The 13,969-nt window shown below is 37.2% G+C and overlaps 7 protein-coding genes across 7 annotated transcripts; 2 read left to right on the plus strand and 5 right to left on the minus strand.

The window, feature by feature from the left end:
* Nucleotides 1–584: 584 nt before the first annotated feature.
* RO3G_11452 (uncharacterized protein) lies at nucleotides 585–1,351 on the minus strand (the record flags this gene model as incomplete). Its single annotated transcript, XM_067666036.1, has 3 exons — nucleotides 585–785; nucleotides 852–908; nucleotides 1,229–1,351. The coding sequence occupies 3 exons, from the start codon at nucleotides 1,349–1,351 to the stop codon at nucleotides 585–587; spliced, it is 381 nt and encodes a 126-aa protein (XP_067522137.1).
* Nucleotides 1,352–3,426: 2,075 nt separating this feature from the next.
* RO3G_11453 (uncharacterized protein) lies at nucleotides 3,427–4,845 on the plus strand (the record flags this gene model as incomplete). The annotated part of the gene is made up of 1 exon (XM_067666037.1): nucleotides 3,427–4,845. One exon carries the CDS (start codon nucleotides 3,427–3,429, stop codon nucleotides 4,843–4,845), a length of 1,419 nt encoding a protein of 472 aa, XP_067522138.1.
* A 1,369-nt stretch (nucleotides 4,846–6,214) lies between these two features.
* On the minus strand, nucleotides 6,215–6,644 carry RO3G_11454 (uncharacterized protein; the record flags this gene model as incomplete). The annotated part of the gene is made up of 2 exons (XM_067666038.1): nucleotides 6,215–6,384; nucleotides 6,461–6,644. 2 exons carry the CDS (start codon nucleotides 6,642–6,644, stop codon nucleotides 6,215–6,217), a joined length of 354 nt encoding a protein of 117 aa, XP_067522139.1.
* A 1,297-nt stretch (nucleotides 6,645–7,941) lies between these two features.
* RO3G_11455 (uncharacterized protein) lies at nucleotides 7,942–8,671 on the minus strand (the record flags this gene model as incomplete). The annotated part of the gene is made up of 2 exons (XM_067666039.1): nucleotides 7,942–8,354; nucleotides 8,404–8,671. 2 exons carry the CDS (start codon nucleotides 8,669–8,671, stop codon nucleotides 7,942–7,944), a joined length of 681 nt encoding a protein of 226 aa, XP_067522140.1.
* A 684-nt stretch (nucleotides 8,672–9,355) lies between these two features.
* Nucleotides 9,356–10,173, minus strand: RO3G_11456 (60S ribosomal protein uL2; the record flags this gene model as incomplete). Its single annotated transcript, XM_067666040.1, has 2 exons — nucleotides 9,356–9,917; nucleotides 9,971–10,173. 2 exons carry the CDS (start codon nucleotides 10,171–10,173, stop codon nucleotides 9,356–9,358), a joined length of 765 nt encoding a protein of 254 aa, XP_067522141.1.
* A 937-nt stretch (nucleotides 10,174–11,110) lies between these two features.
* RO3G_11457 (uncharacterized protein) lies at nucleotides 11,111–11,422 on the minus strand (the record flags this gene model as incomplete). Its single annotated transcript, XM_067666041.1, has 2 exons — nucleotides 11,111–11,225; nucleotides 11,283–11,422. 2 exons carry the CDS (start codon nucleotides 11,420–11,422, stop codon nucleotides 11,111–11,113), a joined length of 255 nt encoding a protein of 84 aa, XP_067522142.1.
* A 1,139-nt stretch (nucleotides 11,423–12,561) lies between these two features.
* On the plus strand, nucleotides 12,562–13,630 carry RO3G_11458 (methionine aminopeptidase, type I; the record flags this gene model as incomplete). The annotated part of the gene is made up of 7 exons (XM_067666042.1): nucleotides 12,562–12,630; nucleotides 12,676–12,827; nucleotides 12,882–12,895; nucleotides 12,942–13,130; nucleotides 13,193–13,336; nucleotides 13,384–13,471; nucleotides 13,531–13,630. The coding sequence occupies 7 exons, from the start codon at nucleotides 12,562–12,564 to the stop codon at nucleotides 13,628–13,630; spliced, it is 756 nt and encodes a 251-aa protein (XP_067522143.1).
* Nucleotides 13,631–13,969: the final 339 nt, after the last annotated feature.

The raw sequence follows: 13,969 nt of genomic DNA on the forward strand, positions 1-13,969 counted from the left end.
TGGAGCTTGCCTTTTGTTCTTTGATCCATTCATTCCTACCCAACTCTGAAAAGGGATCGACCTACAAATTTTTTTTTCTTTTTTTTTTTTAAAAAAAAGAGAGAGGTTCAATTGGGTGAGGACGCGTTATGGTAGATGAGATGATGTGTGTTATTTGTGCTTGAGAAAAACAATTCATGTTTTCTTTATGAAGCAAAAGTCGATAAAGCAATCAAAAGAAGCGATCCCTTCCCCCCCCTGATGATGATAAAAATAGAATCCCTTACAGAGGCTGCCTGGATCTGAATAGGATGGATCGCATTAGGCATGTACATGTCACTCTTTGTGACGAGCGAGCTGCATAAATGGATGTGTCGTGCCTTCAATAGGATCAGATTTTAATTCAGCTTATGTTTGCTCATCATCAACAGCTTGATGCATACAAATAAAACAAAAAGCACTTTGAGACCCCCAACGCATCCCATCTTCTTCCGAATGACTTGAGCAAACAAGGGCAGATCTGAGATTGAATTCAGGTGCCTCTTTGCTCATTCACACTTTTGCAAGATCATCAATCCTCTCTTTTCTTGTTCTTGTTTTTATTACTACATATCAGGATTATCTTGGCCAGATGAAGAACCCAATAGACTTGAAATGAGAGGCAATCCATAATAAAGTACAAAGAATACAAATAGAGCAATCGTCACATAAAAACATAATTGTCTTTGGTGTCTTTTGGATATCATTCGATTCATTTTACCAAACGAGTTGGAGAGTGTCGAAGAAAGCCCACTGAATTGGTTATGCTATGGTGATGGTAGTTTGGTTTATGATTTTCCTTGTTTTTTTTTTAAAAAGAGAGAAAAACTTACAGATTCGTCAAGTAATCGATCTTGATCTGATACATCTTGGTGAATATCAATAGTAATCTAGTTAGATTGATTGTGAGAAGAACAAAAGAGATGAACATGTGCATTTGTTGTTGTTTTTTTTTAATACATTTTTTATAGCAGAGATTTTGGAACCAAGTTCATCGAGTCGAACATCGTTTTGTTGTTCAAATATATAAGCGTTTGTATTTTTCGAAGAGGAGCTTTATTGGTGTTATTTAGTCTTTTAAACAAGTAAGCATTCTTTAGTATTACCTCATGAGTGTATACAAAGGAACGAATAATTACAAAAGCTTCATTCCACTTTTCTTGGTTAAATCTCAGATAATGACATAACACAGCCAAGAAAAATGATTTACTTTTCTGGCATCAAGTACTGCACCATTGAGCACTTGTAGCCTTTTTATCCAAATGACTGTAGCGTGGAACATGGCCCATCTCAAGATCATTGGCGTGTCTTTTGATATTCCCTTTCTGATCATCCTTTATTTATTTTTTTTTGGCAAGAGCATAAAGAGTGTGGCCTGGAGTGGATTGGATTTAGAAATCGATGTTTGTCAGTGACCAGGGCCTGATATGATCACAAACACTACTTTATTTACTCTGTTATTTACCTGTCCAAGAGAGATGTTGTGAGTAGCTTGTTGTTTATAATCGAGTGATGCCTCTTTGGGGATTCTAACAAGACGTCTCCTTTTCTATAGTTTTTAAGCTACTGTGATTCTGTGTCGATCGACTTTCTTCATCTGCATCTATCATCACCTCGTTTCTCATTTATGAACCGTGCGCATCCTGTAGGTGCAAGAAGCCTCAACTACACTGCACCCACTGTTCAACATCCCAAGCGACACGCCATTTTATTTATCCAAGATGTCCATCCTGTGTTCCTCTAACACACCTCTTTCTCTCCTTGACCTACCTGTGGCTTTTATGAACTGATGTGGCGTTCACTGTGGATCTTTTGTGCCTATGGCTCAATCGTAGGATAGTTTCCACATCAGACTCTTGTCGCTTTCTCTCTCTTTCTCTCTTTTCCGTTCTCAAGTCGAGCCAGTTCACTCTCTGGCTTCTACTTTACAAAGGTCTTTGCTTATAAGCCTGTCGGAATCGAATTGGGTGAAGAATAAACTTTTTGGATGACACAATGCAACCCTTTTTTGGGAGTTTAAGAAAGGTTTCATGTTATTCACTCTTTCTTATTTCTTTGATTGGTAACTGCGTAGGGAATGGCATCACCTTTTTTATTCTACAAAGAAAGATGGATGAACCAATGACAAAATAAAAAAAAGGTTTGGTGTTTCACCAAAATCAGGTTTTTTGAAAGGAGGGTGAGATTCCGTGGGTGAATTATTTAAAATAGAGTATAATTTTTAAGTGCAATCAATGATTTTGTCATTCTTGGTTTTTATAGATTTGAAACTGGCTATCACAAAAAAACTCGTTTGATTTTCCTAAATAGTGATTATCACAAAACAAAAAGAAGGATGAATCAATAAAGAAAGGTCTCTTTGAACAATCTCCGTGTGTTTGTACTCCGTTCAGTGCTTGTGCTTTCGTGTCACCCTTCTTTTTTTTTTAAAAAAGAAAAGATCATCTTGAGGAATGTGCAAGTATAAAAAGCCCTTGATTTTAGTTTAAAAGTAAATTAATGTAAAATAAAGAATCGTATTTTTTTGGGGGTAGAAAAGAAGGAAAGGGAGCTGAGGAAATTGAAATTAGTATTTTCCGAAGAGTGAAAACAATGCAAATAAAAAAAAAAAAAGAATGTTTGAATGATTGATGAATTACGATAAGTGTAACATCGGATAGTTCTAGACAATGAGAACAATAAAGAAAGAGAATGTAGTTTTTTATTTTTTTTGTCTTGAAGGAAAGGGAAAAGTGATGGCTATTTGTTAAATATGTATGCAGGAACATCCTCTTAAAATACACAAAGCCCCATCCCCACAAATACGATTCTTTAATGGTTCTTGTGTTAGTTATTGTGTAAAGATGTTTTGATCAACAAACATCAATTGACTTGAAGTAAGTTTGTTGTGTGAAACACGAAAGAAACACTAAACAACATACACTTTTTTTTTTTTGGGCTGAATTATTTATTTACTTTCTTCTTTCCTTGTTATTTCATATTTGAGTATAAAATGAGTGTGTACATTTCAAGGTATACAAACTGTATATGCGTGGTTGCTCACATACTTCAAACGTCATTAGACAACATGAAACGTTTATTGTTCAACCTAAAGAGACGTTTATGTATAACAAAACGCTTTGTTTACATGTGATGTCGCTTTGTATCACAACATTCGGAATCCATCCTTCCGCCTTTTTTTTTTTTTTTTTTTTTTTTATATTTCTTTTTTTCTATTTCTGATGTCAAGTCTTTTTCTTTTATAAAAAATAACAAAAAGGTAAAAGTTTTTTTTTAAACAAAAAAAAAAAAATAGTTGGGGTAATGAAACGACTATAAAAGAATATTTCATTTCCCTTTTTCTTTTTTTTTTTTTTTTTTTTTTTTCTTTTCTTTCCCCCCTAACTTTTTTTTTAAAGAATTGCTTAAATGGTTATTTCATTTATAACGTGGATTTTCAGCTGGATTGATTTTATTGTTGTTTTGTATATCCATTTCAGATCAACTATTCGTGCTGCTATTTATATAGTTAAATATGAACATCCTGGTGTACAAGTCAAGACGAGAAGACAAAGACCACAGCCAATAACAAAAAAATTACCTGAAATCAGAGTAAGGGATTTTTGTCAAATAAAGAGTAAACCAAAAGAATTCTCCTTACCAAAACTACCCAATGAAATACTCATCAAAGTATTCAATCAACTCGACAAGGACAGCCTGTTTCAATCGATCACTGTCTCCAAAAAGTGGAATCAACTTGCTATCCCAGTCTTGTGGAAATCAACTACCCCAACTCGTCCTATTCGTTTCATTCCATCCTTCTCCAATCTGGATAACAAACGACTTCGGCTATTTTCTGATGGCGCTGATACCAACTTTCCAGTCCATCTCACTTGCTATGGACACGCCATCGTCAACCTTGATCTATCACTGATCGCATCCAGCTTGGATGATCACACATTCCGGTATATCATTCATCACTGTCCCAAACTGACAACGTTATCTCTCTCCAACTCTCGTACCATCACAGACGAATCTCTCCGCCAGTTGGCCCGTTCGCCCGTGTCCAGAAACCTCCGTACGCTCATTTTACAAAATTGCCGACAAATCACCGACCAATCTCTCTACTATCTGGCCAAAAGCTGTCGTCAGCTCAAGACACTTCACATCGGTGGTTGTTCTCGCCTCACGCACGAGGGCGTGGACCATCTCTTGGCTCATCTTGGGAAAAACATGCAGGAACTTTATCTGAATGACTGCACACGCTTGACCTCCCGCACCATCCAATCTGTCGCGCATCACTGTGGTCCAGAACTTGAAGTGCTCGACCTCGCCCATCTTCCTTTTAAGCATCAAGACATTGCCCAATTAGTCATGCTTTGCCCTAATATCACCAACCTAAATATATCCCTAAAGAAGCCAAGTACCAGCCGAAGCACACCATTCAATCCATTTCAAAACAACAGCCTGGATGATGATCACCGCCTACACAGGTTCGCTGGCTTACTGGATTCACTAGCCAATCATGGTATACAGCCCACACTCTCTCCCGAATCAACAAGACATCTCGAAAGCCTCATCGAACAGAGAAGACAAAGAGATCTGGTCTCTGACCGCACCATCATCTGTGTCGCCAAAAACTTGAAGAAACTAAGACGTCTTGATCTCAATCGCTGGTCTTGCTTGACTGATAGTAGTATTCGTGCATTAACCAATAATAGTAATCATCTGGTCGTTGTAGGATTACTTGGATGTACAAATCTAAGCGATGCGGCTATCAAATATTGTAGATATTTAAGTGTATCATCCCCTTCTTCATCACTGTCATCTTTCTGTAGTAAAAAATAAATAAAAAACCTAATTATGCTCCATTTGAATTCTTTTTTGTATCTCACACTTTATGATCGTCCCTCCTTGTTGATTGATAGACGCACTGTGTTTTAGTCAGAGTACTCAATAAATCAATATATTATCAGGTGCCACTCGAATAAAGCCCGTCTATCCAATTATGCATGGCTGCATTAGCACTTCTTCATATAGACTGATTATCTTCCAATTAACCCCTTACATAGCAAGTCTTCCTAATTCATGGTCATATCACGTCTTCTCTCATTTTTAGCCCTCACAGACTTACAAGTCATCCATCCAAAAGAAAATACAACCTATCTGAATCGAAATACTAGCCAATCTCCTCCACATGTTCAATCGCTCAAGAGCCTGAAATACACACTTTATTCAACAATTCTATTTCAATCTATCCACAGGCTTTTCTCTCTTTTTTCAAAATAGGATAGAAATGTTTAAAAAAAGGCCACGATGAAATATAAATATGCGATGGTTGATCTCTTTTTTCTAGAGCCCACACGATTTTAATTGCATTATTCAATGCTTTTGAAACATCCCATGTATCACGATGCTACCAAAAGAATGTAGAACAGAGATCGCTGTCCACTATAAAAAGACAAGTCACGATAAAAGTCATCCTGCCACTGATGTCAGCCTGCTTCGTTTGAGACAAGACAGTTGTTTGCGATCTTCATCAGATGTCCCTCTCCTCCATCTTTGTACAAAACAGGTGGTGCCAATCATCGAATGATATACAGCTTCAGTCTGTTTTGAAAGAAACTAGACGTCTCTGAACAAGGCATGGCAGTCATCTTGGACACAGTGACCTTTTATTTGGCCATGTGATCGTAAGGACAGCATGCACTTTTTGTGAAATAGCTCACTGAGTTCAACTTGGTTTGTTATCATGAAGGAGGGGAGTAACCAAAACCGTTTTAGATCGACTTGCTGTATAAAATGGATACTGGTTTATTGTGTCCTTGTTGAATACAAGAGACTATTCCCAATTAAGTAGGATGATGAAACTTGTATTACATTTTATTCTCTCGTGTTATTTGATCAAAGAAAACATTCTATCCACTAAAAACAATAGTATTGTTTATGACCAACGTACAGACAATTTTCAGTTGGTAAACCATTTGGAGGGTGTTTGTCATTGTATAGGGTGTATTGAATGACAAGAAAAGCTTTATCAGTCTGAGGTGAAATACCAACAATAATTGTTGACAAGAAATCGATGTGATACAAAGTATTCCAAAATCCTTTTGATTGAATGTATCTCAACCCTGAAATAACACTCTTACTGCATGGTTATATTAAACCTTTATCAAAATAAACAAGAATGGCGTCTCTAGAGTATACTGAATGTCTTTTAAAAGCGAATATCATGATTGATAAGAGCAAGCGCCAATCCATCTGAATCTTGACAGTTCTTTTTTTTCCTTGATCCTTTCGATCGTTGAATCCATTTTTGAATCTTTTTAATATAAAAATAAGGATTACAGCTATGTGGACTCCTATCAAAGGGGTCATAGCACATGTCTATATTCCAAAAAAAAAAAAAAAAAAAAAAAAAAACAATAGGGTATCAAGAAGACAAGCCATACTCTTTGTTTACGAACGCCATCAACTGCACTAAATAAAGAATAGCTTCTTACATCCCTTGATTCAGATTCTTCCTTTTCTATTGCGCCTTTGGGAAACTCCAGTGCTTGCCATCTTTGCGATCGTGATACCACTTGAAGGTTCAACCTGGAACAAGTGTCCAAAAGGAATCCATCCGTTGGTTTGGGTACACCCATAAGAATGAAGAGGGACAACAAAAAGCAGGGCAGTGACAACCACTGGTTATGTATCTAGCAAATCACATCATCTCCTGCAGATGATGTTTGCCATAATAAAAGAAAAACAGGCAAGAAGAGTAAAATCTGCATCCAGTTTTACTTTTGTGTAAGCCTGATTGAAAGCGTGGGCTGTTTTGCTTTTGATGTACTTTGTTTCATACTCCAAATCGGTTCGTGATAGTTGCTACAAGTGCAGATAGCCCAAGTGATACAACAGTTTTTGGTTTCATATCGTATTCATTTTGCCCTTTTTTTTTTGTCTTCAAATTCAGCTTGTTGTCCTTCAATAACAGCGAGTCTTGTCAAGAAGTCTATTCTACGTGTATTGCAGATGCTATACAAGGTGTTTCATGACCTATACTGTATATGCTGAATAAAACAATGAATTTATAACAGCAGGAAAGAAAAGAGCCCAACAAAAGTTAAATGAAAAATCACACCATCATTCCTGAAGAATAAAACATGACCAACTTATCCTTAGGAGAGTCTAGAATGACGATTAGGGGTTGTCTACTCCAACGATTCAACTGTCTAACTACACTACCTCTTTAGACAATCATCAGTAATGAAACACAAACGCATGGTCCAAACACTGGTATTTGGGCTGTCTTGCAAGAATCGGGTGATCAAGGGCACGCGAGTAACGCTCAGCATGGACTTCATTGACTTGCTCGTTCCTAAAAGCATTGCGATCCTTTTTTATTTTATTGATAGTCCAACTAGTCAAATACAGAAGAACAGGTCCTTTTATTTTTGGTTGATTCGTCTATAAACGTGCTTTGTGATTAGAAACGTTACCAAAGAGTCCAACAATAGAAAGCATGACACATATCCCAATATCGTCTGAAATAATATCAGTTGTTGATTTGTTTGTCTATGATTTATCAAGATGAAATGAAAAAAAAAAAATGTCTGCATCTTATTTGCTATTACGCTTTAATCATCATCTCTTTACACTTCTTACGGCTGTGATGAAGCCAACAGCTGCTGTGTCAAAGTGAACAACTTGATCTATTATACAAAATCTGTTTTCTTGAATTTAGAGTATTTTCAACCATCATTTTAAATAAAGAATTGACTTGTTTATTTGTTCTATTCTATACCATTTCATACTTCCCATCTCGCAAAGACTGTCTTGTTTATGTTACAAAAAGACTGACGCGATTAAAGGAACAAGAAAGGATGCATGAGACGATTGAAGAAGGTAAGCAAAGAAAGGGTAAAGAGAAGGGAAAAAAGAGTCCCTTTTTGTTTATTACAAAATACCAATCATTAATTCATAAACATAAAAAGTAACCGCGTTCACGGGAAATGCTCTTAACAGAGTTGGCCAAAGACCTCTGAAGAAGACAGCGATGCCTTCTGATCGATAGGAACGCAGGATACAGTCCTTGATGGACATATAAGGTCGATCGATCACCAATAACCTTGTGGTTTCAAATCTGTCTCCTTCATACTGCATCTGTAGACGCGATTTGACCACGTCCAGTGGATAAATAGAGGCCCACGATAGGGTCCCTGCCAAACCTCCTGCCAAAAGAAACTTCCAAGCCTCTTTTGTTGTCTCGTTCACATCCAAGCCTCGTTTCAGACCTTCATAGGCCCAGAAATAGATACCATAGCTGGGTGAATCACGCATGACGGTAACCAGCCCACCTTGGTAGAATCCTACAGTCATTCAGTACGCATCCTCTCCTTCATCGTTCTAGGACATCACCTTTTATGCCGCTCGCCTGATACACTTCTTTCGTGATCTGTAAACTGCTCTTGGGAAGCCTTGTGATCTGTGCCTTGATTTTGACTAGATCTGTAGGAGTTGAGAATAAAAAGCAGGTAAACCCAGCACCTGCACCAGCAAGGTACACTTGTAGTAAACTGGGTTCCTTTTCATACTCAAAGCAACGCAAGAGGGTCCCATAAGCTAAAAACAAGAGGGCATTTAAACCTGCTAAACCAACGATGGGTGAAAGAACACCTTTGAACATGGATCCTATCTAGGTGATGTCAATCGACAAGAAACCTATCTTTTACACTCTACCCCTTCTAACTGGACCATGCACTTTAATGTATTCCAAGATCCTCTTTCCTGCTGTTTATCCATCGGTGCCTGTAATCTTGCCTGTACCAAAATAATTTAATATTACATCATCTTATTCATATCCATTACTTTTAAAACATCTAAAGGACTTCCTACAATAATTCCTGCTACACCACTGATCCAACCTAAAGCAAAACAATCCATAGAATTTTATGTTAAAAAAACTTTTTTTTTCCCATCATTATATTTTTCCTTATTAAATAGTATGCTTTATTGTACCTGCAATAAAGTCGTTTACGCTTTCGGCTATTTTTTTTTTTTTTTTTAAGAAAATAAGATTTACTTTCTTTTCAACTTTTCTCTCATCTGTTCAACAAGATCTTTTTTTTACCCATTAGAAAACCAATTTTTTGAAATTATAAAAAAAGTCGCTCAAAATCGCAAAGTTTAAGTGGTTCCGCTTAAAAAGGTTTCCTAATTTGGTGGAAACCAACGACTTGTCTAAAAAAGCTGTATCATCTTTAAATGTGTAGCTTTCTCACACACGCATGTCTGTATCCTCTGATTTGTTTGCATATTGTTTATTTTTTTTTTGTTCTGAATCTACCAAAATAAAAACAGTAGTGTGCATTTAAGCATCCTTGACCTTCTTGGTACCACGCAAAAGACCAGTACGACGAGCAGCAATCAAACCGACCTTTTGACCAGCAGGAGAATCACGGGCCATGGTAGAAGCCTTACCGATGTGTTGATGGTTACCACCACCGTGAGGGTGATCGACGGGGTTCATGGCAACACCACGAGTTTTGGGCCAGCTGTTACGCTTGACTCTGTATTTGTGGTAAGCACGACCGGCCTTCAAGAGAGGCTTGTCGATACGACCACCACCAGCAACAATACCGACGACGGCACGAGAGGTGGAAGGAATGACCTTCTTGGAACCGGAGGGGAGACGGATACGGGTCTTGCCATCATCACCGTGACCGATGATGGTGGCATAGTTACCAGAGGTACGGGCAATAGCACCACGGTCACCCACCTTTTCTTCAACGTTACAGATCACAGTACCTTCGGGCATGGAGGCCAAGGGCATGACGTTACCAATGTTCAAAGAGGCCTTCTTACCAGCATAGATGAACTGGCCAGTGTACATTCCTTCGGTGGCAATGAAGGTTTCAGTACGGAGCTTGTACCTAATAAACACGTTCAATAGCTTGCTTTCAAAGGGCATGTTCGAGCCGCTTACTTGTAAGGGTCACGGAAAACAACCTTGGCAAGAGGAGCACCTCTTCCGGGATCGTGGACGATTTCCTTGACAATACCACGAACATAACCGTGGCGTTCGGCAAAGTCGAAAACTCGCAACTTGGCAGCACCCTTACGACCGACAGTGTGGGATTTGAAGATGGATCCAGCACCCTTTCTCTGAGCACGAATGACACGACCCATAGCTGTTTACGTCAGTGTAAAAAATAGAATGTTGAAATGATGTGATGGATGAATTGAAAAAATGTTGAAGTGATACAAAAAAGTTGAGTTATAGGAAAATGAAGATGTTAGTCTCCTGTTATGGTCATATCGAGATCAGTGGGATTTAATGATTTCATCCACTGTTCTTTATATTTATGTTTCTTGATATACTTGCCTAAATAGTGAAAAAAGAGGAAGTTTTAATGGATGGAAATCTATAATATTCAAGTAGTAATAATGTATACATGGTGAAAGGAGGAGAAGGGGCCTCCGTGTATCTCCGGACCGGACTGTTTTCAAAAGGCGATCTTCAGCAGTAAAAAAAAAAAAATCTTCTCTCACCTTGCCTAGTAACATACAAAGCCCAAGTCTGAATCTTTATTATAGGAATTAGATCTTTAGTATCTTTGGAAAAGAGAAAAGGGAGCTTTTGAGAAATAAGAAAGTGGGCCTTTGCTTGTTTTTGGCTGTTTCTATAGTCAAATGTAATACATTTTCATCATACTTTTGCCTCAGTGTACTAGACATCACAAAACTGCTTTACAGTTGGACTTTATTTTCCGTTGATTTACCTTATCTAGATACATATCAACATGTCAGGCAAATAATAATAAATCAGGAACATAGTTCATGATCCATGGTACTGTCCAAAGGGTATTTAATTACCCGATAATTTACCCAAATAAAGAACATTCATCTTTCAAGTTGCTATAAATACACAAATAGGCAAGAAAGGCTTGAATTGTATTTTTATGGAAATATTATAAGTCGAATGGCAAAAGAGTTTCTGAATGTATGTTTATGTTGTACAACTTTTCTTGCACGTTTTTTTTTTTTTTTTTTTTTTTTTTGATTATTAGAAATCGATTTATTAGATACTTCTAGGTTGTGTATGAAAGATGTTGGAAGGTGGATATTAAGTGCATTCTTCTAATAAACAACAGCAAAGCATACCAGCCATACAAGCCGTACAGCAATCATCATCATGCCTTTGAGGTTGTTGTTGAACAATCACAGTTTGAGGAGGGGGACTAGAGAGAGATTGATTCAGTCAAAGACATGAGTGTTTTTTTCTCTTTATATCTTACGCAGGTTGATAGTAGCCGCCTTGTTGTTGGGGTGGGGGATAGTAACCGCCTTGTTGTTGGGGTGGAGGAGGATAGTAACCGCCTTGCGGTTGAGGTGGTTGATTTCCGTAATAACCGGCATTTTGAGGTGCGTAAGACATGATTTGTTTTTGAAGAAAAAAAGAAAAAAAGAAAATATTTTCAAGTAGGAGAATAAATATGTAATTGAATGTGGTACATGTATATCAAGACCAAGCAAAAAAGATACAGATTTCAAGTACATTGCCAACAAATGACCTTCTTTTATAACTAGAAAACCAAAAAGATAAAAGGCATGCTATACAAGTGTTTGATTCAATTCAGTCTTTCTTCTTCATACTTTGATCTAAAGCAAATTGCAAAAAATAAAAGTTTATAAATTCAAATTTGTAACTTTATACTTGTTTTTTATTGCATCACACAATCTGCATCCCAATCTCTCTTAGCCACACTCTGCTGTGAGAAAACAGCTTTTTGTACAAGATAACATGACAGTCTGTTGTGTTCTTTGCCTATAAAGCTTGATTACAAATTCACAGTATTCTGAGTTATTTGATGCCAAATAAAAGGGGGCAGCGGTCATTTGTATTGGAACTAAGAACGGCACAACCCAATGGACTTATCTTGAATACATAATCAATTCACTTTTAGAATCATCAAGTGAACAAGGAGAATCATGCACAAAGTGGAAACAAATAATAAAAAGGTTTAAACCACCGCGCGTCAAACGAGAGAGAGAGAGAGAGAGGGATTCAGACCAGTTTCAAAAAATAAAATTTTTTTACTATATTTTTTCAACTTTCTCAATGTCAGAAAAGCCCAATTGTGCCGCAGTTGATTGTAAAAACGAAGCTCACCTTCAGTGTCCTACTTGTATTAAATTAAACAAGACTGAAGGTTCATTCTTTTGTTCTCAAGATTGCTTCAAAAAGAGTTGGGTAAAAATAAAGGTTTTATGTATTCATTAACTCATTTGTCATAAAAGGGAGTTCACAAAGCAAATCACGGTAATCACAGAGGTAAATTAAAAGCAGCGTACGCAGAAAAAAGGTGTTGGAATGCTTATATTTAAAAAGAGCCTTATGAACCTTTCAAGACATTTAAATATGCTGGCTCTCTTCGTGCTGTTTACCCTCTTTCCCCCAGACGTCAAGTACCTGAAGAGATTCAACGACCTGATTATGCTGAAACAGGTAATCACAAAAGAAATCCAAACGAGTTTATTAATGCCAAAAAAAAAGGTATTCCTAAATCTGAATTCATGGCAAGAAGCTCTGAAATCAAGGTTTTGAACCCCCAAGAAATTGAAGGCGTCAAGGAAGCATGCAAGGTAAAGAGGAGTAGTGAGTCTAGCATGTATCTAATAACAAAACAGATCACTCGAGAAGTACTCGATATCGCAGCTAAAGCGGTTCGTGTGGGTATCACAACCGATGAAATTGATCGTATTGTTCATGAAGCAACCATTGAACGTGGAGCTTATCCTTCTCCACTGAATTACAATTATTTTCCTAAATCTTGCTGCACGTAAAGTTGAATTATATCGTGTCAATAAAATGACTGATCTGTATGCTTTAATAGGTCTTTGAATGAAGGTAAATGAGATGACGATTGTCTAACATTTTATTTAATCCTTCAAAGTCATTTGTCACGGTATTCCTGATCAACGTCCTCTTGCAAACGGTGACATTCTTAATATTGACATCAGTTGTTTCTATCGTGGATTTCACGGTGATGCCAATGCCACTTACCTTGTGGGCGACGTAGATGAGGTCGGACAGAAACTGGTTCAGGTCACTCGTGAATGTTTAGACCTGGCTATTGCTGCTGGTAAGTTTTTTTTTTTTTGTTTTTTTTTGTAGGTGTGTATGTGTGATACTAAAGATATAAAGTGAAACCTGGTATTCGATACCGTGATTTTGGAAAGATCATTGAGGATCATGCTACTCAATATGGATTTTCAGTTGTTCGTGCTTTTTGTGGACATGGCATCAATCAGCTATTCCATTGTGCTCCCAATGTACCTCACTATGCTAGTAAGTTTGATTGAAATAGTTGACTCGGTATCTTATGCTATCTACAGACAATAAGGCAATTGGTGTTGTAAAACCAGGCCACGTCTTTACCATCGAACCAATGATCTGTGAAGGCGTCCATCAAGAATTGATGTGGTACGTAACCTTTTTTTTTTTAGTATTCATTCGGATATTGAAGCGCGTGTATGATATAGGCCTGATGGATGGACAGCGACTACAAAAGATGGAAAACGCTCAGCACAATTTGAACACACACTTTTGGTTACTGAAACTGGTGTAGAAATTTTAACATAGAAGCAATAAAACTTACATTCTTCCCTCTCTTTACATCTACGCATGTTTGCCAAGAATAAAATGCCTCATTTCGGGTATATCTTTTTTAGATAGGAGTTGTAACTTGTAATATTAAGCAATGTAACGGACTTGTATATTTTTAATCAAATACGTGTCGTGTTTTATTAAACGAGCAGAATCACTTTTCTATACTGAATAAAAGTAAAAAGAACCGAATGCGTTGGTAATAAATTATTTTATCTTTTTTTTTTGTTTTTTCACTTGTAAAAAACCTTAAATGTTTAGGTTTCATCCGTTTTCGGCTTAGTAAAATAAGCTAAAAGGGCTTGTGGCGTTACA

Source organism: Rhizopus delemar, genomic scaffold, assembly GCF_000149305.1.
Source record: "Rhizopus delemar RA 99-880 supercont3.9 genomic scaffold, whole genome shotgun sequence".
NCBI classification, from domain to species: Eukaryota; Fungi; Mucoromycota; class Mucoromycetes; order Mucorales; family Rhizopodaceae; genus Rhizopus; species Rhizopus delemar.